At 35.3% G+C, this 27,085-nt stretch overlaps 3 protein-coding genes across 3 annotated transcripts; 1 reads left to right on the top strand and 2 right to left on the bottom strand.

Annotated features, from left to right (window-relative positions):
- Positions 1-52: 52 nt before the first annotated feature.
- Positions 53-5,739, top strand: LOC111202570 (ethylene-responsive transcription factor ERF057-like). The gene has a single exon (XM_048750644.1). The coding sequence runs from the start codon at positions 4,859-4,861 to the stop codon at positions 5,705-5,707; it is 849 nt and encodes a 282-aa protein (XP_048606601.1). The 5' UTR covers positions 53-4,858; the 3' UTR covers positions 5,708-5,739.
- Positions 5,740-7,836: 2,097 nt separating this feature from the next.
- LOC111203066 (protein ANTAGONIST OF LIKE HETEROCHROMATIN PROTEIN 1-like) lies at positions 7,837-8,712 on the bottom strand. The gene has a single exon (XM_022696463.1). The coding sequence runs from the start codon at positions 8,710-8,712 to the stop codon at positions 7,837-7,839; it is 876 nt and encodes a 291-aa protein (XP_022552184.1).
- Positions 8,713-13,988: 5,276 nt separating this feature from the next.
- On the bottom strand, positions 13,989-16,563 carry LOC106347999 (probable trehalose-phosphate phosphatase J). Its single transcript, XM_013787639.3, has 11 exons — positions 16,172-16,563; positions 15,917-16,057; positions 15,755-15,826; positions 15,573-15,668; positions 15,417-15,473; positions 15,220-15,321; positions 15,041-15,118; positions 14,852-14,921; positions 14,647-14,717; positions 14,462-14,554; positions 13,989-14,335 (listed from the first exon to the last, which is right to left on the bottom strand). The coding sequence occupies exons 1-11, from the start codon at positions 16,448-16,450 to the stop codon at positions 14,285-14,287; spliced, it is 1,110 nt and encodes a 369-aa protein (XP_013643093.2). The 5' UTR covers positions 16,451-16,563; the 3' UTR covers positions 13,989-14,284.
- Positions 16,564-27,085: the final 10,522 nt, after the last annotated feature.

The raw sequence follows: 27,085 nt of genomic DNA, 5'->3' as shown, positions 1-27,085 counted from the left end.
ATTCATGTTTCATATAATTATATTGTATATTATTTTGGACATTCGGATCGGTTTCTTCGGATATTTTTTTGGATTTTTCAGATTTTTCGGTTTTTTCGGTTTTTCAGGTTACCCGTTCGGGTTCAGTTAATAAAACTTCGGGTTCGGTTAATAACACTTCGGGTTCGGATATGTTTTGTACCAACTTACAAGACCCATCCGAATATTTTTTACATTTTAGACCGGATACGGATCGGGTTCGGTTCGGATTTCGGGTTACGGATATTATGCCCAGAACTATTTTTGAGATTGATTAGGACAGTATAGATAAACTTTGTGGAACTATTTAATATTTCAAAATTCATGAAGAGGACTAATGAAATCTACATTATGTTTCTTTTATGTGTCATATTTATTGAAAAGGCCCACTATATTTAAATTCTGAAACGAGCCCATTTACTTATGGACATTTAATTTGCTTTTATCATGGATTTTTTTTTTTTTTTGACGTCTATCATGGATTTAATAACAGTAACATTTACTCATTTTTGTTGCTAACTTGGTTTGTCAATGTAAGTAACAGAGACCTATGGTAAAAAATCCTACAGAACATACAAATTTATTGGAGAAGCAAGATTATAACTAACAAGTAACAGAGATGCAATAACTCATGATAAAAGCAAATGTCTCTTTGTTCTCATCCTTTTGCTACTTGAGATGTCCCTTGATAAACCTTAATAATTAGGTGATTCAAAGTGTCCTTTAACTAATGTTGGAATTTAAGTAGGATAAAAGGTAGCAGCAATCGGTGCGAGTCCACTGGTACTGGTAATCTATAGAGGTCCATTGAATCATGATTAAAAAAATATTGATTACCTACCTCTTCATGCCTATTAGTTTAGCAATGAATTCATTAATTAAGAATATTGACATGCTAAATTCAACTGTTATTATTTGTTTATTTTGAAAAACGATGGCCTATAGTCAACGAATTAGCGGTTTCATCTCGAGTTCTTTTTAGTTTCATGATTTATACAAATTTCGCGTATAACTCAGATATGCGTCTTTGTTAAACCTAAGTGATGATACAACATCGACATTGATATATAGACCATTCACTTATATAAATTTATGTTCATTTGTAATCGTTGTTTGCTTAGTCGAAATGGTTAGTCGAGTTGTGCATTCATATATCTAAATGATTGTTCGTAAACAAATTTGTGTGAGAAATGATAGTAACTTTTCACTTTATGGTGGTGGTTGCAATAAACAGCTACTAAAACAATTTGATGGTCAGTATAATTAAATATCTTCAAAAATGCGTGAAAAAAGTAGAGAAGATTCACGAGAAGCAACCTAAAGTTCCACGCTTTTCCTGAAGTAAACAAAGCCTGATGAAGAATCCAAAATACTATCTAAAGTTATATTATACACAATGACATTGACCATTTTTATTCATTATGGTTTGACATTGAGCCTCGTTTCTTTTGTTAATCAGCCTCATTTCTTTTTATAACTATGTTATCTTGTAATTGAAAATCAAATTTTATATCTTTAATAAAAATATGTTTAATTTTCAAGCTAAAAAAATAATCTTTGTCGGTTTCCAAATGACATTAAAGACCAAGAAGGCGAGCTAAAGAAGTTCTGCTAAAATGAGACTGGAGCTTGAAGCAGGCTTGCGTAGGATACAACGTGCGCACACGTCTATGTGGACCCGTTGTTTTCACAGTTAAAGCTGACTGGTTCCGACTCTATTGTTTTACACATTTTCTGGATTAAAAATCAAATAAAATAATTTGGAACATTCAAAATATAATCTCCCAAATGTTAATTACAATCATTGCCAAAATTTATACATAAGAATCTTATAGTAACAGTTATACTCGCATATTGGGGTTAAGATTTTTGATACTTTGTTTCATTTGATGTAATAGGCAAGAAAATTAACGGATATTAAGCTTCCATAAAATTGTATTAAGTTAATTTGTTAATGCAAAGGAGACACCACAATAGTACTGTAGAAAGTAAACCGAGAGACGAAACTCTACAATCAAACACTTATGTTTTATTAGAATCTTTTTAAAACAATCTATTACAAGATCTGCTTAATTCGCTTTTACAACGTCTAGCGTTAACACCCTAACATACACTATTGAAAGATTCCTAAGCTACAACGCTTATGTTTCTCTTCCGTCAAGTACTTCAGCAACTGCTTCAGCACGACCAAGACCACACTCAAGAGCTTTTCTCTTTCTGTAAAATCAGCCTCTGTGTCTGTATCTTTCCCAACGACCCTCATAGCTATTTTATCATTAACTCCACATTCTTCAATGCATTTTCTCCAAGGCATAATGAATATGGACATCTTTCATAACAATAAGTGCAACTTTCCTTTTCTTAGAATTGCACTTATTCCACTTCCTTTAAGTCATAAACTTGCTCCCCAAGCTTATTCATATTGCATTTTCTCCAAGATACTCCCTTGCTCTCCAAGTCTCTACGAATCCAACTCAACATCTTGACTCCACATGGTCTTCACCACTCAACATGTCGTCTGCGTCAGCAACTACGTCAGCGACTACTTCAGGGCAGACATCTTGCATCTTCAATCTCTCCCTTTTAGCTTTGTGTGCCGATCAAGCACAACATTCTTCTGGTTCAATAACCACGTTCCTCATATGGAAACTTCCACACCAAATGTGTTTTTCTCCCCCACGAGATGTGCACCACAACATGCTTTTCTCCCCAATGAGATATGCACTCCTTTAATCAGAACGTCACCACTTCTCCCCTTGCTTGATTGCATACTAAGCTAAAACACAGATGCTTAGATGTCAAGCCTTCCATCACAGACACACCTGTCTGCTTCTCATGCATAATCATGATACAGCTTCTGCTGCAGCGGAATAGATTACAAGTACTGCATCACGATCTGACGCACCTGTCGAACTACCCTTCGACCAGCTTCGGTTGAGGACTGGCTTCCTTCATGTGTCGTCTTCTTGACCATGAGTCCTTCCCCATCCGCACCGAGTGCACTCTGCACTCGTTGCTATTGTCTTGGAGTGACTTCACTATCACCCTTCTGAAGATCACCTTGCATCACTTCCTGACGCACTTCGATCTCCTTCCCCTTTGTGCCACAAACAACTTCGTGTCCTGGCTCCAGACTTGATGCTTCTTGATCAACCTCAAGATCACTCCTACCAGAGCTGCATCCATCTTCTGATGTCTCATCCTTGATCTCATCAAGTAAGCCACTTTTGGCTAAGGACACCTCTTCAACCCTCTTGGATTTAGTGAACGCCTTGTTCACCTTCTTGGCCATGTTTCTGCTCTTCTCACGAGCAAAACACTCCGCCTACTTGTGTCCAACCTTTCCACAGAACCAATAGCACATCTGATGTTGCTTCTTGTTTGGCCTGACACAGTTACTGATGCACCGATCAGTCTCCTTCCTTGTACCAGATTAGGCATGTGCATTCGGGTCCTCGGGTCGGGTTCGGGTCGGGTCGTTGCGGGTCCGGGTCCTTCGGGTCTAAGAGTTTAGGACCCAATAGGGTAATTTAAAATTCTCGGTTCGGGATCGGTTCGGGTCTTCTCGGGTCCGGGTCGGATCTTAGATAGTTAGACCCAATTGGGTAACTAGAGTTTGTCGATTCGGTTCGGTTACGGTTCGGATTCGGTTCGGGTCATGTCGGGTCCAACCCAAAAAATACCTAAAACACACAGAAAATATTTTAAAATATTTAAATACTAAAAAATATGAGAAATTTTATCTAAAATCTGATCCAAAGACATGCAAAGGAGACACCACAATAGTACTGCAGAAAGTAAACCGAGAGACAAAACTCTACAAGCAAACACTTATGTTTTATTAGAATCTTTTTTAAACAATCTATTCCAAGATCTGCTTAATTCAGCTTTTACACGTCTAGTGTTAAGACCCTAACACACGCTACTGAAAGATTCCTAAGCTACAACGCTTATGTCTCTCTTCCGTCAAGTACGTCAACAACTGCTTCAGCACGACTGAGACCACACTCAAGAGTTTTTCTCTCTTTGTAAAATCAGCCTATGTGTTCTTTCCCAACGATCCTCAAATCTATTTTATCATTAACTCCACATTCTTCAATGCCTTTTCTCCAAGGCATAACGAATATGAACATCTTTCATAACAATAAGTGCAACTTTTCTTTTTTTGGAATTGCACTTATTCCACTTCTTTTAAGTCATAAACTTGCTCTTCAAGTTTATTCATATTGTTTTTTCTCCAAGATACTTTATTGCTCTTCAAGTCTTTACGACTCTAGCTCAGCATCTTGACTACACATGGTTTTCACCACTCAACATGTCGTCTGCGTTATCAACTACGTCAGCGACTACTTCCGGGAAAAAATCTTGCATCTTCATAATCGAATCTCTTTTGTTTTTGTTTTTCAATATAGAAAGGATAATTGACTTGAAACACCAATAGACATAAAGGATTTTGAGTCGCCATAACAATTGTCAACGACACAACGCGTTTATTTGATAATATTTTACTTTGATGCGCTTTATTCTCTTTGATATATGCATTTTGTTGTACGTATATATACATATTAAAATAGTGTTTAGTATTTACATTGACTTCACCACATAAAACCCCCGTGGTCGAAACGAACACATATATAAGCCAACGGATATGGCGAAACTATCAACACACATATTTCAAATCTGGAATACACAAACAATCTACTTTACTGTTTAGCATTCGTGTGCGTATTTTTTTGTTGTTTAGGCAATTTCTTTTATCAATTGGGCTTCTTCTTCTTTTTTCTCTACAAGCTCATTTTTATTTCTCCAAATTAATTCTTATTTTTTGCACAAACTACAAATGAAAATAGCTTTGAACATGAATGGCTACTTAGAAGAGTTCATGAAAGCTCTTGAACCGTTCAGGAAGGTAACTTCATCTCCTTCTCCATCTTCATCAAAACCAATACCGATTACTCCTGATAACCAAACATTACCGGTATGTAATCAAACTGGTCCAATTGGGCTAAACCAGCTCACTCCCACTCAAATCCTCCAAATTCAAACAGAGTTACATCTCAGACAAAACCAAGCTCGTCGTGGCTGCAGTGGCCACAACGTCAATGTTCTGAACGCTAAACCAACCCTAATGAAGAAAACCAACGTAACTAAACCGGCTAAACTATACCGAGGCATTAGACAACGCCATTGGGGCAAATGGGTTGCTGAGATCCGGTTGCCTAAAAACCGAACCAGGTTATGGCTCGGTACGTTCGAAACCGCGGAAGAAGCTGCATTAGCTTACGACCAAGCTGCTCATAAGATCAGAGGAGAAAACGCTCGTCTCAACTTCCCGAACATTGCTCGTCGTGGAGAATATAAAAAGACCTTGTCTCCGTCTGTCAACGCTAAGATCGAATCCATCTGCAATAGCTCAGAGCTTCCCATGTCTGAGCTCAAGAAACCGGCGGAAACAGAAGAAGTGTTCTTTGGTTTTCACTACACGGATCCTAAAGTGGAGCAAGAACGCGAAGCTCCTGATGAATTCGGATACGGGTCGGGTTATTCTCCTGAGTCGGATATAACGTTGTTGGATATTATCTCAAACGAATGGATGAAGGAAGATGGGAGCTTTTGCATGGGTTTGCAGAAGTGTCCTTCTTTTGAGATTGATTGGGACGCTATAGATAAACTCTCTGGATCTATTTGATATTTAGAAATTCACTCGTTTACAATTTTTTTTAAAAGATTATTTTTGCAGAGCTTTGTAATGGAACTTCTTCGTGCAAAAGACCAGTGAAACCAGGATGATTAACCCGTGTTATTAATTTGGGTTCTATTTGACATTTTTTTTTTAACATTTTTTGGCTCGGCTCTTATATCTCTTATTTAAGAGACGGTAAAAAAATTTAAGGGCATGATTAACGCTAAAGGGTTCTTATTTTTATTTTTTTGTCTGATTTAAAAAAAAAATTAAAAACGAAACAATCACGGACCGCCACGTGTCAGTGGGGCCGCGAACAGTATAAGAACCCAATCAAAGTCGCTTCTTGCAGAAGAGGAAGAGGAGCTGGTTTTTATCAAAATCGTGGGACCCACTTAAGAACCCACTTAAGAGACAGGGTTAATGGTGGTGTAAGAACTCGGGTTAATGGTCAGATTTTTAATGGGCCGAATTTTGTTGGAAAAGCCCAATATCTTTGTACTCCGAGATGAGTCCATTACTTCAGACAATTGTTTTACCATGCACGTAATAATAATAACTGTCATAATAATAATAACGGTCCCTTCGAGAACCCTTCGTTTCTCCATCTGTCATCTCCATCCAGCTGTTCCATCTATGTGATACATCCAGATGATCTATCCAGATTTTAGGGGCTGTTCGTTTCTCCATCCAGATGGGCCATCTAAATGAGCCATTTGGATGGATTTTATGTTCATTTCTTGTTTTTTCATTTCCATCCAGTTGAGTGTAATAAACAAATTACAAATATACCCTTGTTTTGATCTAATCATATGTTTTGATATTAATTTTAACTATACTAATTTTTTCATTTAGTCTAAAATATATTTATATTGAAATTAATTTAAAATTAGCATTTTGACATTTATACATTTTTATTTCATATAAATTTATTTATTTTTATTTAAATTTGCATTAAAATTTAAGTACAACTATAGCTTCTTATAAAATTCAAAGTAGAAACTCAAATTTGAATAAACTTCCAAACAACTCAAAGTAGAAACTCATATTTATATAACTAAAATTTAAAAGATGAAAAAAACAATTGTAAAGAGCATCATATACTCATTGCTTTATAAAAATAAGTTTTCATTGCTAAACCAAAATGTCTCCAACAAATAATCATCTTGAATCTTCACCCTCTTTACTCATCTACTCCATTACTACCAATCTGCCATATAAAGAGGTTCTGGTCAGTCAATCAATAATGTGATGTATAAACTTATCATCAGTCAATAAGCATCAGTACTATCATTACAACACAAAAGATACAAGATATATCACACTGACCAAAGATACTAGCAACCACAAAATCCCTTGAACACAAACGGTACCAGCAACTACATAAGCCAAACCAAACAACGAATTAGAAAGAAGGAACCATCTTCAGACAAGCAAGTTTATCACTAAGAGCTTCCTGTCTCAGTCCCACATAATTACAAGCAAGTTCATCACTAATAGATTCCTTTGCAATGACTTGAGAGTACATACCTTAACAAGCTTCTTGTCTCAGTCCCACATAATCATCCTTTGTAAGCTGTTCATAGCAACCAAAAATGATCAGTAATATCAAACTAGCAAGGAACTTAACTGAAGATCGACCATTAACTCAAGAGGACTAAGATCAAACAAAACAAGACAAAACCAGCAACCACTCAACAGATGAAGCATCAACAAAACCAGTACAATTGTATACAGACACAAGCATCACCAGACAAAACAAAACATCAGAAACATCACATCTGCACAGACTCATAATTAAAACAAAACAGCATAATGAAGCATTGACACTAAAGTCTTACAATACCATACTCATTACTCCAAGCATAATGGTTAACGAAACATATCTTAGAAGGCAGTTAGAATCAAAAACAAAATGTACAGATGATCATAAGAGGCGACTAAAAACTGAAATCTTAAATGCAAGAGTTTGGTACAGTTCGATAGTAAAGTTGAATGCTGATACAAAAAACGCCTACAACTCAATTCAAATCAATATCAAACTGAGAAAGAAGCAGCAGCTCAATTCAAATCACACAGCAAACATGACATTATAAACCGATTAGAGAAGCACAAAGAACCATTCATGTTTGATGCTAATGTGGAAGTCTAGTTCCTCTTGCCATCTCTAGAGTAATAGAGTCACGCGTACGCTCCATAACTCTATCACCTGCTGGTATGTATTGAACATGCTCATCATATTGTTCATATGATTCCATTGCCTCCCAATGTGAAAACTCGGAATCTTCATGATGTGAATCTCGACTGTAGTTATGGAGAGCCATTGTTGCTGTCACAATCGTAACACATTTCTTCAGCTCATACTTGGGGTGTTTTCTGTCTAGAATCCTCCATTTAGCTTTCCACACACCAAAAGTCCTCTCAATGATCGCTCTCAAGCCAGAATGTTTGCGGTTAAACAACTCCCTACTGTTTGACGGTGGACCTCCTCTACTAAACTGATCTATATGGTATCTAGTTCTGCGATGAGGACCTAAGTAGCCATATCTGGTTGGGTAACCTGAATCGACCAAATAGTAATTTCCAGCTGGTGGGAGAGGAAAAGAAGCTTCTTCAGTAGCGCAGTATGTTAGCACCTTAGTGTCATGTGCTCTCCCAGAAACTCCAACATAAGCGTATATGAATCGCATGCTGAAATTGCAGATGGCTAACACATTCATGGTTGCTTCAGCTTTTCTACCTCTAAATGCCTCAACATTTCCAGATGGTGGAAGAACATGAATATGAGTGCCATCTAAAGCACCTATGCAGTTTCTAAAGTAAGGCCAATACACTGGATTATCAACTAGAAAAGGACTAGCAGTTTCAAACTCATTCCTTGCCGGCTTCACAATATCTGCTGCAAGTTTCAAGATAGAGCTCAGTACCTCATCAATCTTCCTATTGACGGTGTCAGTTGAATGTTGATAACGCTCTGCTAGAGCCCGTACAGTTAAGTCTTGTCCAACCATCTCTACGAACATTGCAACACTCTCCTCATTGTAAATGTTTAAAGTCTCCACTAACCCATATTTTTCTGATAGTATCTTGCATAAACTCCTAAATGTTGTCTGGTTCATGCGTAGAATTTCATAGCATTGTACCTCAAAGTCGAAACTGTACACGTCGCCAACCTTCACCTCGGTTTGCCCTGATCAGTTGTTTATCAGCTTTTGGCACTCCAAACATTTCATCTATAAGTGTATACATGTGTTGATTCTCATCAAATAACAAATCCAGCTCATCATCATCAATGAGAAGTCTTAATATGTCCTGGAAAATTACAAGAGAATACAATGAAAGGCTGTCATAAAATAGCGCCTTCCACTTCTTTTCAATACCCATCTGAATTTACAATAACAAACAACGAAACAATAATTTAAGCAGATAGATTCAGAAACCAGTCGTTTAACAACTAATTTTACTTCTGAATGGTAAATTAAAGCAGCAAGGTTATCTCAATCATCAGAAGCAACAAGATAACCGTCCTCTCTAGTCTCTACATGTTTCGTTGATAATTTAGAGTAGCGTTTATTTCGTAGAAAGCAATCAACACGTTCAACAAAGGAAGCTACTAGCTAGTCTCTACATGTTTCTACTTAATCTGAACCACATTAATCAAAGCCAACATCAAAAGATCACGAAACAGAGCATAGCAAATCTTGTTGTGTATCAGACACAGACGTGGAACACAAGCAATCATCTTTAATGTATTAACCTAAACACCGGATCAGACATCTAAAAGGAAGCGTAAGAAGCTTTACCTTACTGTCCATCTCGACTTTGTCCTTCCTGTCCAAACTGTATCCTCTACTTCACCAAACCTGGAATATTAAAATCAAGATAATTCTCATATAACAAGATAATTCTCATAACCAAAAGCTTATTCTCATATAATAAAAAAGTCTCAAAAACATAATATCTTAAGACCAGCGACACTAGAGTTCATACAAAACACAAAAAAAAGCACAAACATAACAGTCTTCAAGCATCTCTACTTTCCCCAGTAGCAAACTCCAAGTAGAGGACCTTGTTCTCATCATCTTTAAAGAACAAGAAGGTCTGACGATTGGTAGGATCCTGCTGGAGATGGTTGATAGCTGCTTTGTACAAAGGAGACCAATGCCTGGTAGCAGACAGCGAGTGTAAGGCTTCCATAGCTCTAAGCTGGTTGCAACTGAACTCATGGTGGCACCCTATCATCTTGTTCTTGTCAGAAAGAACATCTGCTACAGCATGTCCTACTTGCGCAGCCCTTGATCTTTTTCTGTTGCCTTTTGATCTACTAGAAGATGAAGGGCCAACAGTTCTTGATTCAGCTGGAGCATCCTGAGTAGGAGGAATTTGCATATTTGTCGCATATGTGTCTTCAGCCTCGCCATCATCATGATCCTGATCCATATGGTCTACGCTTTGCTGATCCAAATGGTCTTCACCTTGTTGAGCAGTCCATCCTTCAGCTCCACTTATGTGAACCGTTCCAAACACCTTTTCCATCAAGTCAATATTTGCTACTGGCTTCTCTTTAAGCTTTCTCGCTGCTGGCCATTCCTGAAAAACCAATACAATTGACACTCAGACAATTGTATACAGACACAAAAAAACCAATACAATGAATCATAACCAGACAGAACATAGTAGATGATTATTACCTTACACAACTCATTCCACCAGTCATCCGACATATCTATGAACCCAGATGAATCATAACCAAGACCCGTTCTCTTGTGGATCAGCCGCTTGAAATGATCATACTGCTTCTTGCAAGTAGTGTGTTTGATCCCAAACTTCTTCCAAGGATGCCTTTCCCCATAAGCTTCATAGAATTTATCAATGATAGACTGTCTCCTAGTTTCATTGATAATTTGTTGTCTAGCATTTCCTTTCAGCTTCTCCTCAATTCTCAGTTGGAGATAGAATCGGGTTTGTTCATCACTCCATGCAAGAGTCTTTGAATATACAAATATCTAAAATGAGAACTAAACTAAACTAAGAAAGCATTAAGTTAAAGATGTACTTACATCAGTACCAGAGACAGAGGTCATTGCAGCAGAAGTTGTATCTGAATATGGCTGGCTCGTTCGATTCTTCCCAAACGTAGTCTCTGCTCCAAACAGTTCGAATTCATTTGCAAGTTAAGAGACTGAGATTTAACATCAAGCTCGACCATAGAAACAAAAAGGAAAACTCTAGAAGAGGATATGTATTAATAAGAACAAGAAAACACAAGCGACTACTTTGGTAGCAAGTTCACAACTATTGATACTACTAGTTCACTAGATGCATCTAATTTGTGTGCGAAACAACAACAACAAACAACACATTCAAAAAACACGAGGATCTAAGCAGAAAATTTGATCTCGTGTTCTCTTTATTTGATCGATATAACAAGAAAACAGATTAGCTTAAGCCTTGTGGAATCAAACAAAGCTGTAGTTTAGTGTAATCTTCCTATTTATCAAAAAAGACTCAAAATCAAATCAAAGCTGGTCCAAACTTCACATCACATTTGCAAGTTAAGAGACTGACAAATCAGAGATCTCTCTATGAACAAACAAATAAAATTGCATAAACACATTCTCATAACCAAGCAAACCCATCAATATTTTAACTCAGAGACTGGCAAATCAGAGAACAAACAGATCAAATTTCATAAACACATTCTCATAACCAATCAAACCCATCAATGTTTCAACTCGAAATTGACAAATCAGATATATCTCTATGAATAAGCAGATCAAATTTTATAAACACATTCTCAAAATCTAGCAAACCCATCAATGTTTCAACTCAGAGACCTCTCTATGAACACACAAGCAAAACATGGATTACGATCCAGCTCAAGCGATGAGCAGAGGAGGGAGTATGCAGAGAAGCATAAGCGAAAGAGAGTGAGAGAGAGAGAGACTGCGAGAGATACCTGAGAGAGAGAGAGTTGCGGAGAGAGAGACGCGAGAGAGAGAGGCGGAGAGAGAGAGAGAGAGAGACGGAGAGAGACGCGGAGAGAGAGATGCGGAGAGAGAGGCGGAGAGAGAGAGAGAGAGCTCAAGCTCCTTTCATGGCGATTTCAGAAGTTTGAGATAGAGATGCGAGAGGATACGTTGACGGCAGAGAGGATACGAGAGTGAAGATTTAGGGATTTTAGATTTGTAATTTCAGAAGCTTGTGAGGGGTAAAATCGGTATTTTATGATTTTACAACTCCATCTCCAGCCAGATGCTTTCTTTAAGTCCAGCCAGCTGAGTTTTGAAATTAAACCTAGATTTCTAAAACTCATCCGGATGATCCATCCGAATGGTTTGTACTTTTATTGACTAAACGAACACGGCTCTCATCTCCATCCAGATGGATCATCCGGATGGAGAAACGAACAGCCCCGCTATAGATAAACTCTCTGGATCTATTTGATCTTTCGAAATTCACTCGTTTACAATTTTTTTTTAAAGATTATATTTGCAGAGCTTTGTAATGGAACTTCTTCATGCAAAGGACCAGTGAAACCTACTAAGAGGATGATTAACCCGGGTTTTTAATTTGGGTTCTATTTGACATTTTTTTTTTACTTTTTTCGGCTCGGCTCTTATATCTCTTATTTAAGAGACAGTTCTTAACTTTTCTTAGTTAAAAGCTCTAAGGGCATGATTAACGCTAAAGGGTTCTTATTTTTTTTGTCTGATTTAAAAAAAAATTAAAAACGAACCAATCGCGGGCCGCCACGTGTCAGTGGGGCCGCGAACAGTACAAGAACCCAATCAAAGTCGCCTCTTGCAGAAGAGGAGGAGGAACTGGTTTTTATCAAAATCATGGGACCCACTTAAGAACCCACTTAAGAGGTAGGGTTAATGGCGGTCTAAAAACCCGGGTTAATGGTCAGATTTTTAATGGGCCGAATTTTGTTGGAAAAGCCCAATATCTTTGAACTCCGAAATGAGTCCATTACTTCAGACAATTGTTTTATCATGCACGTTATAATAATAAAAACATTTACCCAATTTCATAATTATTTGCTTGGGTTTGTTCCTGTTTTATGTTTTGTTAAACCTGATTGTTCCTTGTTCTTTATTTTCAGCCATAGTATGTAGTTACGAGTAGTTTTGGTGTTTAAAGCACTCACGATAACAATCATGGTTAAAATCACAAGGAAATAAGTATAACCATTATATTTATAGTTCCCGGTTTACAAGGGAATCTTTCGCCCAGTAAAACATATTGAATCAGTTAGTTATTCCTTGATAATTGTGAATCTGAGAGACGAACAGAACAGTGACACATGTACATTGAATATGGCTTCCCATTGTCACGGCATTCTTCTTCACATGCATCCCCGGCCCATGTGCACATTCAAATCATATACATATGGTCTTTGTTCATGTTCCTTTTTGAAAGTTTAATATTAACATTAATGCTTGAGGTTGGACAGATCAAAGATCTCGAAGAGCAGACCGCCGACATTTGCAGTGTAGACACGTGTAAAGAATCTACTCGAGCTCTTTATTACATGCAGTTACACATACATATGCGCATGTTGAGAGCCTGAGAAGCAAATGATATGGACATAAAGAGGAACACGCACCTTACTTAACGTATGTATTGTTTTATCATGCCGTGCAAGCAAACAAAACGAAGAAATTGTAGCACCTTTTAAATTTTTGTGGTTAATATGTACTTTAATTCGCAACAGAAAAAGAAGACTTGGAAGTTGAAGAATTTGTCATTTCTCAGTCATTATCAGCACAAGTACTATGTATGTTCTCATGGCGCGGAGAAAGTAACGGACCTACTATGGATGTGTGTCTAATTCCCACTAGTCGACAATCTACATCCTAGTAATCTCGCATTAACTTCTTTTTTAGTTTTACTTTTTCTGATCGAATTGTTTACTTATATGTTTGTTTGTATCTAAAGAGTTTTTTTTTTTGTAACTAAGAGTTAAAACTATAAAAGCTACAATATTAATATCTATATGTTTTGTGAAGCGAAACTTTGCCTTTGTAATCTAAACAAATTTTATAAGAGAAAAAGAGTGTTACTTTAGGATTTCACCAGTGAACGTTATCTTTGAATTTTTATACCGGTTTACTAAATGTATTGTTCAGTACTTAAATGCAGAATTTTAAAATTGATTCCAAACATTTGCAAAGAAACTTTGATGCCTTTTACAATAGCTTTTCCAGGAGAAAATTTACATTGAAAATTTACATTTTGCAAGATTTCTCGACGAAATAGCCATATAGGAGAGAAAATATGATTACATCACAAAACGATACACATATTCTTTAGAATTTAACATAAGGTATACCTCTTCCCATACAATATGTAAAAGGTAAAAAATGCCTTTCAAGCAAGATCGTGGTGAACAAGATCAACCTATATATATATATATATATATATAGAGGCACATTATGAAATTTGCCTTTATATATCTTGTACAATGTTCTGTTCTATGATAGGCACAATATCATCTATACGTACATATATATATATATATATGCATTTATGGGCAATGATTATTTATACTAAAAAACTCCATTGGTCCCTTCGTGTTCATTGCTGAACTTGTTTCCACTCCACCAACCGTCGCAGGAAATCCATCACCTGAATATTTAGCAGAAGTATATCATTATATTTGAGTAACCATAGGTATATACGGGGTATAGATACATACGAAAAATGGATGAATGTAGACTTTTAACATGTTTGTATATTTGTATGTGTACTTGCCTCAAGTGGGTCTTGCAAAGAATACGAAGCATTGGTGTCTTTGGGAAACTTGGTGACAAGAAGACCTAAGCCTTGTCCTCTCTCTTGAAGCAGCTAATTTAAAAGACACAAATTAAAACGGAAACAAACACAATTAGAATTTTGAAACTAATTGTATACATCGCACGTAAATTGAATTTGTATACCTTGAAAGCATCTTCATCGGTTCGATCATCACCAATGTAAATAGGAAATACATCGCTAGAGTTATCAAATCCTGCAACAGCCAAAGTATTAAATTTAGAATTGTTTATATTTTAATTCTGGTAAAACCACTTAAGAGCCATATTATTGTTGATGAAAAAAAGATTTTTGCAAAATAAAAATACAAGAAATGGAAAAATATCTCACCAAGTGACTCTAACAAAAACTCAAGGGCCTTGCCTTTGTCCCATTTAACCATAGGTCGGATTTCAAAAACCTGATCAAAGTCCAAAATAAATAAGTTAGATTGTTTTTAATGCAAAAACTCTAACTTACTTAAATTCACCAATAAGAACATGCCACTCTATGTTCAAAAAAGAACATGCCACTTCGTACCTTCCGACCTTGGGACAGTTTCAGTGTCGGATAGTTCTTTACCACCGACCGAACTTTTAAAGCCAGTTCGCTCCATTTCTGAATATATTTTCAAAGAAAATTGGTATTAAGTACAGGAGTAATTAGCTTTAAAAAATTTAACACATATCTGAAACGTTTGTACTAATATTATTTTTTACCTTCTCGTCCACACAGCGGAAGTGCACAGAAAGGCAGAACTTGTTGTTCTCCACTTTGGCTCCAGGTGTTGATTTGGTTTTCTCCACTAATTGTTTAAAAGCCTACAAATTTATTTTAAATTTACTACTCAGTCACATACATATTTTATACAAATAGAGAATAAACCAAAAAAGAATGAAACAAAATTGTATTTTACCTCATCAATCATGGGAAGAAAATCTCCGGCTGGTTGATAAAGAACTGATGGTTTATCCTAATAACAAAAGTAAAACTTGTTTACAACTAAATAAATTTTGGATTATAATTCTGTAATTATTTGAGCTTAATATATAATCTTAAATAGGATTATAACCTTATTGTATCTAGAGAAACCTTTTGTTGGCCCTTTAATATCCATTCCATGGCTTCCAGCATAATACAGTTCTGCTAGCTTCACAAAGCTATAAACCTGCAAAAGTATTTCATTTAGAAGTTAAACTTATATTTGTTCAGTAATAAATGAATAATATATTTTTAAATTTTACAAAAATGTACCTTGTCTATGCATCTACCAGTAACTATAGAAGTTGGAAAACACTTTGCCAGCTTTTTCACAGTTCTTCTCATCTGTGAAACATACAGAATAGAATATTTAATAATGGAAGAAATAATAAGCTTGGAAAATATGGAGAATTTAAGTGGGTTAATTATAAGAACCTTGCTGGATATGAAAGCTCTGTCTGGATCAGCGACGATAGGAGAAAGAGTACCGTCATAATCAAGAAACATAACGATTTCTTTTCCTCTTGAAGCTTCAGTGATCCGTTCAAACATGTCAAGTGCCGATGGATGTCGTTTCTGGTAGAGATTAAACACAAGAAAGCAATAAAACTTTAGCACCATCTAAGGAAAAAAAGAAAAAAGAAAACAGAGTTTGTCTGAAAAAAGCGTGTGATTGATCATGGAGCTTACCATCCAAGAATTGAGCTCTTCTTGTGAGGAAAGGGAAGGGAGTGATTTGAGATGAGTAGGAGAAGAAGCTCTCATGGAGTCAACCCAAGAGTTGAGTCTCTGACTTTGGTCGCCACTGATCTCGAGGCTTTTGAGTAGTTTCTTCTTGGAAATTGAGATATGACCGGGAGCAGTCGGTGGTTTTTGAGCGGAAGGAGTAAATACGGAGGAGTTAGAGACGGTGGAGACGGTTATGATTCCCGTCGTGGCGTCTGGTACGACGACGTTTTGGCTCACCATTTTATAAAAAAAAATATAAAACAGAGGAGAAGGAACGAGAATTATTCGAATAATTGATTTGGTTGTTTTGCAGTGTTCGAAGAGACGAGAGAGATAGTGTGGGAGGAATGCGGTGACCAAGAGGTGGCTTATATAGATGCACAAGACTTGGTGAGAGATAGAGAGAGAGAGAGAGAGAGTCTCGTTACAAGTGGGAGCCATGGGACCGAGATTATGAGGTGGGACCTACAAGCCGGCCCAGCTGAATGAGGTGGTGGTGACTCTTCTCTTTGTCTGAATTGGTCCCACAGTAACGCCACGTGTCTCAGATGCAGTGTAAGTTTCTACTAAGAGCATCTCCAACCCAAGACCTCGTTCTAAAGAAAGCAAAACCTCAAAATAAAGATTTGAGTAGTAGTTACTCCAACCATAAATTTTTTAAAAAATCTTTAAAAATTTATTGTTTTGCATTATAGTATTTGACATTAACAAAAGTTACTAAATAAGAATAAAACTTTACAAATACATATAAAACATACTTTTAAATATTATACAACGCACAATATTACAATATTATATAATAAAAATAATACAAATGACATATATAGTAAAACAACACACATACACACAAATTTTAGAAAATTATATTATGTAATTTGCTATAATTTATGTTAAATTTGTTTAATGCATTTTTATTTTGTGTGAGCTTTATTTAATATATTTTTCTCTTTGTGTGAATTTTATTTTGTGTGAGATTTAATTAATGTAATTTTTTATTTTTGTGAATTTTATTTTAATGTTATGTAATATTTATTCTATTTTATTTTGTTTTGGTGTATTTAAAATATTCTAAATAAAGTTAGTAGATATATTTATGAAAGTAAATAGTTGTAAAGACTAAAAAGAAAATAAATAGTAGTTTTGAGGTTTTGAATAGTAAAACCTCAAATTTGAGGTGTCACCGTTCAAAACCTCAAAATTTGAGGATTTGATGTTGGGTTGGAGATGCTGTAATCTAACGTTGACGAATCATATGACAATTTAAGCAATGGAGTTACTTTTCTCACAAACTAATTAATGTCCATTTCTTCAGAGACATCGACATTTTTGTTTCGTTTGGGAAAATCAGTTGTAATAGGGAAACTTATATGATGCATATAATATAGTAGTAACTATGATAGTATACTAATGTAGTAGTGTAGTAATCTCGTTTCTATTATCTTGTATTCGAAAACGATGTCTCGTTTAAAAAAAAAAAAATAGTAGTAATAACTAAAAAAAGGGGAGGTCAACAGCTTTCACGATCTATTAAACATCCACTAAAGTTTTTGTTTATTATTTTTATCATGACCATATTTATCGAAATTTTTAATGACCGTTTTATTTATAATTAAAATCAAGTAATCTTTTTGTTGTTCCAAAACCCGATAGAAAAACAACTCAATAGTTTTCCGAAAAATTTTCTAAGATAGATATAAAAAAGTTTTTATCACAAATATAGATCTTAAATATATGACCAAAATATTTTATTAAGGGGTGTATTTTTGGGTTTATAATTTAGAATTTAGGATTTAGGATTTAGGATTTATGATTTATTATTTAGGGTTTATGGATTAGAGTTAAGGGGTGTGGTTTTGGAGGTATGATTTCAAATTTTAAAAACTAAAAAAAATATTAAAATTTCAAAAATAAAAAATCTATTTTGGTCATTTTGTTTTTTTTGAGGTATATTTTTGTGACATAAACTTAAAAAATATCAATTTAAGAGAATTTCCCTAGTTTTCCGGCTTGTTTCAGTGTATACCAGAGGTTCTCTTCCTCCTCACCTTAGTTTTCTCTTGCTTTGCTATCTTACCTAGTTTTCTCGCCGATATGTCCGAGCCTTTGGTGGAGTTTTGAAGCCGTACGTTCACATTTTGGTTGTATGGTGAATCGTTTATATATAATGTTTGAAACAACAAACAAATATTTTCATTTGTATATAAGAATTATGCTAGTCAGATAAAGGCTAACGAACGGTAATGAATAACTCTTTTTTTTTGAATTGAATGTTAAATTTAATTCAAAAGAAAAAAACTTTGTTACATCGAGTGATACTCTGTAGAAAATAACTTTCTTCCTATCTCATCTCAAATTAAAAAACTCCAACTCAAAATCAAAACTAAAAGATATAGATTTTCTAGACTCTTGTACCAAACCAATAAGTCATTCCACCTCCAAAGTCTTTATCTTCTCTTCTCTGAATGAGTGTGAGCTTATTTCTCATGCCTTTATCAATCAGTTTTGTCAATAGATCAGCAGGGGAAGGCCCTTCTCCATACTGTATGAACTGTGAGCTGAAAGACGTATTTGATAATGAAAGACTTCACTTAATTTACTTGTCTGCAGAACCCTCATTATTCTCATTAATCTCCTCCATTGGTTAGTGTACTCATTTTGCAACACTCCTTCCATCAACTTCTTCCAAATCTGAGCAGTGTATACACATTCAAAGAACAGATGCTCCATTGTTTCCAATGGTTCATTACATAAGACACAAGAGCTGTCCACAGACCCACTACAATGCCTCATGCGATCTCCTGTTGCAAACCTTTTTTTCATTGCAGTCCACAATATAAAAAGGTACTTCGTCGTAGCATATTTATACCATACCTCTTTATACCAATCACAAGTTATATACTTTTCTATCACTTCAAAATATTAATAAATGTAAATGCCAGCGTTAGTTATAGATTTGAGCCACTTGGCATAAAGTGTTTGGCACATAGCATAATCCTAAAATTTTGTATTCGCCACAGAACATCTAATTTTATGATTCATTTGGCCTGCAATATTTTTGGTTATCCGAAATTTTAGACTTTGTGAAGATAAAGAAGTATAGAGAATTTCTTCATGCTCGTTCCAAATTGTGAATATTCGCCCTACTAAAACTAAAAAGTTCAAAATATAAATCGTAGCATCAAGTTATAAAACCATGTTGCCCAGCTCTCCACAATAACCAAGCTGACCAAACGACTAACGGTGGGCATCAAAACCAAATCTTTATAATCTTACCAATCCCAATATATAAAAGGGACCGAGGGAGAGATTTGAAGCTGTCCACATCACCTAGGAAAATCATCCAATCAGAGCACTCTTTTTTGACAAGTCATGATGGCTTCATATGGACTATTTTCACACTTTCGTATGGGCTCTATTGGGATTTATTTTGGGCTTTTTTCAGAATATCATTAGGCCCATCGATGCCAAATCTGCGTCTTCCGGAGTCGATAGTCTCTCCACCCCGCCCCCCCCCCCCCCGAGACTCTTCCACTTCATTTTCTCCAAACGTCTGATCTTTCCCCGTTACCTTCACAATCAATGACGCTGTTAAAGCTATTCTTCAATTATGTGATCCATCTCCCCTTGATACTTCTCTTATTCAAATCTCTGTCTCTTAACCTAAATTCATCCTAAATCAAAAAACCTAATTTGTAAAAACTACACCCATGGCGATGAAAACCACCGCAAAGTCTCACCTTACCACCTGAAAAGCTCATGTCGCCATGTATTTCAACGACATCTCACCAGGACGATCTGAGTCACAGCTTCGATTCCAGCTAATCCATTTTGGGGAGGCAAGAAACATAGCCAAAGCTGGGGCCTTTCTTGGCTTAGAGCTCATACTCATTGATGAACAGGTATGAGTTCTAATCCCCAACTTTCATTCCACTGTATTCTAAATCAACATCATTAAACCTGAATTATTCCAACTCCTGCAGGGGACTGTGATGCAAGGTTTCATATCCTCTAATCGTGCTGAAACATACCGGCCTCATCTCAAAGCAGGAGCTACTTACACTCTTCAGATTTTTTTTGCCACCAGAAGCAAGGAGATTTATCGCGTTGCTGATTAGAGTTTAACAATTTCATTCTCCAACGGCTCTGTTCTCGCTCCCCTTGACGACGATGAAATCCCCATCTATGTATCTTTCCCCGCAGACAGGTTCAGGTTCCACACACATGAGGATTTCCAAGCTAACCGTGGACTCAGGGGCGACCTCTACGGTAATCTATGTGATTTTAAAAATCTGTGTTGTATTTAGATATCTCTACTAATCTTCAAGAACAATGTTGTAGATGTCGTTGGCCACTTGAGGCTGGTGAATGGACAGTCTCTCATTGACCGCCCCGTCCTTGATGAGGCCGAAATAATCAGCATGCGTCATGTTTTGGTACATTTGCAGACAAAAGAGTACGTGTTTATTGTTATTATGATCACAATCTCACGTTCTGTAAAGCTTACTCTCTAGGACATCTTGATAACACTTAAGCTGTTTTAAATAATTTTTTGCAGTGGACCCGTTATGAAGCTGTACCTTTGGGACCAGGCTGCAAAAGATTTTTACAAGAAATTCACATCCAGTGAAGACACTCCCACTATTCTTTTGGTCACACTATGAACCCAAAAACTATAGCAGGTAATCAGTTTTTCCCATGTCATAACCCACCCACTGCAAATACAAACGTTTCCTGTTTTGCCTCATTAACTCTTACTCGAAATAGACTGGGTCAATGATCTCAGGGTTATGATTCATCCTTTGTAAATTACACTTTCATTACCCAAATCTCATAAGGTTCATATTAATGTCTAATGTTCATTTAGATTGCTCATCACGCAACCTCTATGTTAATGCTTGATAGTTTCAGAAAAGAATTAAGTTGCGTTTGGTTGCTCATATCTCATAAGTTTAGGTTCCTGTCTTGCGTTGAGTTATGTTGCGGTTCAAGATATATGTGGTCATCTTCTCTCTTTGAAGTTTCAGCCATTCATGAAACAGTGTCATTAACGTGTCTGTTTTAATGCGGCAACCAAAAACAGGTAATTTAGCTCTCAGTTCGATGTCATCCTCACGTGTCTTCATAGACAAAGATATCCAGCCCACGATTGATTACTTCAACTGGTTAGTAGTTGTAGAGAGAAAAGTGATATGTTTGTCAATTCCAAGTAGTTTTCTTTTCAGTCTCTCTTGAGTGAGCTTTAATAATTATGTTTTGTAAATTGTCTCAGGTTGACTTCTAACCCAGAGATTGAGAATCGGGTTAATGCAGATGAGGTTACTAGGGTTGAGACAATGACAATTGGGCAGATCTTTGCTTACATCAAGCAGGAATATGCCAAGGTAAACAGAATGTTAAGATACCTCTGTAAGAAACGAAGCATATCCATGTCATTCACTATCTTTAAACCTATTGCAGGAAGCTTCTTTCAACTGCATAGCCACAATTGATGATGTTGAGCGTGACAGTGCATGGTACTATATTGCCTGCAGCGGTTGTCAAACTAAGGCCACCAGAGGTCCTTCTTCAGGGCTGTTCGTTTGGTTGCCGCAGGTACCGGCGGCAGCGGCAGCGTCAACATTCTGCGTCAACTCTTGTTCGTTTCGTTGACGCAGGAAGCTGCGTCTGACGCCGCGTCCGAACGCCGCGTCCTGCGGCTGACGCCGATAAAACCTGCGGTCGCGATATAGTATGCGGCAGCGTCAGCGGCAGCGTCAGCGGCAGCGTCAGCGGCAGCGTCAGCGGCAGCGTCAGCGGCAGCGTCAGCGGCAGCGTCAGCGGCAGCGTCAGCGTCTGCGAAACGAACAACAACTGTCCTCATTGACGCCGCTGACGCTGACGCTGCCGCTGACGCCGAAACCTGCGGCAACCAAACGAACAAGGCTTTCGTTGATGTGCGCCAATTGTGGCAACACTAACGTTTCTGGTGTAGCGAGGTATGCATTCTAACCTCACAATTTCATGCTTCATATTTCTAGAATTTGATTTTTGTTCACTTTTATTCACAGGTATCTCGCAAAGATCTCTGTCTACGACAATAATGACCAGGCTGTTTTCGTCCTACTTGGTGATGCAGGAACTGAGTTGACAGGGAAGCAAGCGGCATAATTGGTTGACAACTACTTTGAGGTACGTAGCCATAAACTCAAGCCCTCTCCCACTTCATTAGAAATCACTTTATTCCTCTTGAATTTTTAGGCTAATCAAGAACTTGGTGCTGGCCATCAGATGCCTGCCCCCCAAGCTTTAATTGACACCATTGGACAAACTCATAAGTTCAGGGTCAAGGTGTCTAACCTCAACTTCAGCGGCAAGATTCAGGCTATAACTGTTACTAAGGTTGTCTCACCAGAGATTCTGCCACCAGTGCCAACTCAAACTGAAATCCCACTTGATGCGGAAGATGAAGTTGCTTTGGCTACTGCAAGTGTCGTTGCTGGGTCTGGAATCAATGCTGATGATGGGAATGAAAGTAGCAGTAAAAGGGATGAATCACAGGAGACTAAGCGTCCTAAACATGGCAACTAGATCTTACGCCACTCACTTCATACATGCTGAGTGGTCCTTTTTTTCAGTTTGAGTCAAGACTATGATTTTAACGTTATTTAAAACTTTGCTTTGGTTTAGTATTTGCAAACAGTTTGTTATTTTTCTTTGGTCTTTGGTTTCATTGCAAAGAAAAGAGAAATATAAAAATTTTGAAGTTAGTGGTGCATTTAAATAACCGAAATTTTAAGATAACACAGCATATACATCATTTAGATTACCAAAATAATGGAAATATTATCATCCAAAACAATTGCTGAAAATACCTTATTACACTTTATGGATAAAAAAATAATGAACTACTACGTCTATATATAATACCAAAACAAATCTACCAAGTAACTTCCTTAATTTGCTCAAAATATAAGGTTATCAAATATTTATTAATAATTCTATTGGAAAATATATCAAGATATCTTAGGTCAAATACATTTCATATAAGGAATTAATCTTCAAAATTGTAGTCTTACAACTAAGTAGATACAGCCTAGAAAAAAAGAGAACCAACAAGCGCCTAAAATTAAGCGTATAATAAAGAGAACCAACAAGCGCCTAAAATTAAGCGTATAATAACAAATAACAAGCACCTAAAATAGAACGTTTCATTTAATAACAAATAAACAAGAAAAATAAAATTAGATGAAATTGGTATAAAAATTATTCCGGATTAAAAGTTAAATTAAAATAACATAAAATAAAAGAATAAATATAGTAAACTTTAAAAGTGTTGACATTATTAAAAAACATATATGTTAATATAAAATAGAAATAAGCTTAAATATGGTTTAATCACAAAATTATAAGATAAACATTTATGAATTTAATAAGTTGTTTAGAGCTGCTTTTAATTCTTGTCGCATTTACATTTTTTTAATTGTTACCTTCAATCTATCAATATACCATTAGATTTTTCCACGTTATTTATAAGAATTTAGGTTAGAACATCACCAATTAATGCATTGAGAATTTTTTACAACTTTTAAAAAATTTCTAAATTACTTCTCCCTATTCCAACACCTTCGCAAGCTTAAGAATAGTGGAAATAAGTTTCTACTGTAACATACAAACAATATTCCAAGGCTAGAATTTTTTTAAAATTTACCAATGACTAATATATCTGCATATGTGTAATGCAATCTATCCATAGTACTTTATGTGGTAACTAAATATGGAATCGTTCATACCGAAATCTACTACATATTTCACATTTTTACAACAAATGATTATTTACAAAAAAAATAAATACCAAAAAAGTTTATTGAAAATAAATTATGGCTTCAAAACTTAAAGAATTACTAAATTATTTTATTGGTCATCAAAATTTACAGATTTAAGTATTAAAAATTATTACACATTTATAAAATTATATATTTATATGAAATAAAGGTTATTTACCTATATTTCAAAAAATAATTTATAATCAATCAGATGATCTATAAAAAATATAGAATATACATAATATAATAGAAAACATTTTTATTTTATTAAATGTATAGTATTATAAATTTTAAGAAAGATTTAAACATGATTACTAAAAGATTAATAGAAATATTTAATATTTTAACATAAATTAATGATATTTCAAACAAATAAAATATTTCGAAACAAATAAATGATATAATATATTTTTTTTTAAATAATTTTTTTTAAATTCTAAGGTTTAAGTTATATTTAACATTAATATTATATAATGTTTATAGACAAACAAACCACGCGTAGCGCGGTAAAATCTCTAGTTTTCCTTAAAAATAGAATTAAGATGGCTCATATTCTTACATATCCATATAAATATGCGATACCTAAAATACGAGTGACCTTTCGAGGAAGTTTTACTTCATCTTTGAACCTATCAAAAACAATTTGAAACTTGATTGTTAAGTTGTAACGCTTCTTATTTTTACACGTGGATATATTATTTTGGACCGTTTTGTTCATTGAATTGATACTTATCAAATAGTATTGCCTATAATGATAAGCCTTTTTGGTAATATTATAGGATATCACATTGCCATAAAATGGCGCCATTCTAGTGAAACATACATGTGTCGTAGCATGCATGCAAGTGTGTAAAAAGATTATATACAGTGTTTTGAGGACTAAATATAATAACACTCAAAATATCTGAGAAAAAAAACATAAAAGCTTTATCAAATTGAGTAATATTGAACATATAAATAATCTATATATAAGTACAACTCGAAGACGCCGCCTGTCTTTGAAAACCAAAAGCACCCTTTCGTGCTAACCTCAAAACCAGCTGCGGCTGCAATATATTTGCTTATTAAAATTTGTTTAATTTTCCAGTATCATATTTTAATAATGCTAACATGTATTACAATAAGATGGGCCTTTATTGCATAACATTTAAATAATATAGTCTTATATGGAATTTATTTTATAACATATATGCGTGCAGGGCCGTGCCTGACTTTTACGGGCCCTCAAGCACAAAATATATTTTTGGCCTTTCAATTATTTATTATGGAAAAACATTAAATTTATGGGGCAAATAATCAAACACTCAATCCTTTGTAGAAAAGAATTGGACAAAGACCAATAGAACTAACTACACTTTGTTAAAAAAAATTGACCCTTAAAATACTTATACACATCAGGGCCCCAAGCATGTGCTTGATTAGCTTATAGTCAGGCACGGCCCTGTATGCGTGTGTGAATTAGTGTGTATTATTGACATATTTGTCAAAAAAAATAAAGAATTAGTGTGTATGCACAAACGAAATAACTTAAGGCAAAATAATGAAATATATACCTACCGGTTTTGGATTCAAATTCTGCTAGGAACTAATTTTCTTTTTATCAGACGAAAATAAAACAATGTCTTATGTCTCACTAGAAAATTCGGATCAGGCTAGTCATCGGTTATTGTTTCCTTTAAAATTAGATGGGTTTCTGTTCAGAAACCTACGAATTAAAAAAACATTCTTTATGTATGTGTATAAGTTGTGAGCAACAAACAACATTCTTTGTTCTGTTTACCATAAGATTTTGGGATTATAAATTTTAATTAATTATAAACGTATCAAATAGTAGTTTCTAATAAATATTTTACGAAATACATCAGTTACGTGTGTGTGTACATAACTATTTGTTAAACCTGTGGACTATAATTCTATACGCATGTTAACAAATCAAACCGTGGGTCGTCGCGTGAGCATATACTCTTATTGCATACCTGTTATTGATATAAAACAAATAGTTTGGTACTCGGTCAAAAGAAAGAATTATATATTGATTCTATCTACAGTCTACTGTGTTCCTTTGTATTCAAAGTTCACCGTCGTCTCCGTGTTATAAATTCGGCATCGAAATGAAAGAAATTTCAAAATCAAAATCACAAATATTTGTTTTATGGGAGGATAGGTGGTAGGAAATTCATACAAGGAATCTGTTTTATTCAAGAAAAATCCAATCGTAGTTTGATCACGTTTATGATTAACCTGGTCATGGCACGAAACCAATAGACTTTATGTTTGTTTGGCGATTTATCACGAATAAGATTCTTGAGGATGGAATATAACGTTTAGCTTTTTGACCAATTAGGAACATAAGATACTACATTCTAAAAGAAAACCAAACCAAATTTTTTTTTGCTGGGATTCTTAGGAAATATGATTTTTATGTGTTATATATAACTATTTTAGGTGCGGGATTAACTTTTAATCATATAGTGCCATCCCTCCAACAAAGTGCCGAATTTTTTTCAACAAAAACTCGGATACAAATTTCAACATAGCTATTCATCAAACTTTTTTTATAACAAGGCTCTTGTTCGATCAAATAAGCTACTCGCATTTGAACTCTTCGTTCACAAATCACAAGGTCATATAATTGGTATCATATTCGTTTCACCAAAATCATAATAAATGAACTTCTTATAGGTTCATAGATTCCGTATTATTTGCTTATACACTGTTGGTTGTTGTTTTTGTTTTCTTTTTCTTGTACAATGTTGACCGAAAATTATTCTTTACGAGAACAAGAACATTCAAACCCTCGGGAAAATACTAGATGGACACTGGCCAGTCTTAACAATTAGTTTTTTTCTACCCAAAGAAAAATTTAAAATGTTATTCTTGATCTGTTAGGATCTTATTCGTTCTGCCATGTGCCTCCAGTTTTCCGGTTCGATGCATGTTGAAAACTATAGTTAAGCCTAATGTGAACGTGATAAAAATAATAATATATTTATCACTTATTTCAGTTAGAATGATATATTAATAATAAAAGCTTCTGGTTTCTGTTTTTTTTTTGCTAAAAGCTTCTGGTTTC

The sequence above is a fragment of the Brassica napus genome, chromosome C3 (assembly GCF_020379485.1).
Source record: "Brassica napus cultivar Da-Ae chromosome C3, Da-Ae, whole genome shotgun sequence".
In the NCBI taxonomy this organism is placed as follows: domain Eukaryota; kingdom Viridiplantae; phylum Streptophyta; class Magnoliopsida; order Brassicales; family Brassicaceae; genus Brassica; species Brassica napus.
Note: the sequence above shows the minus strand (reverse complement) of the source record. Positions and strands in the feature narration are given on the sequence as shown.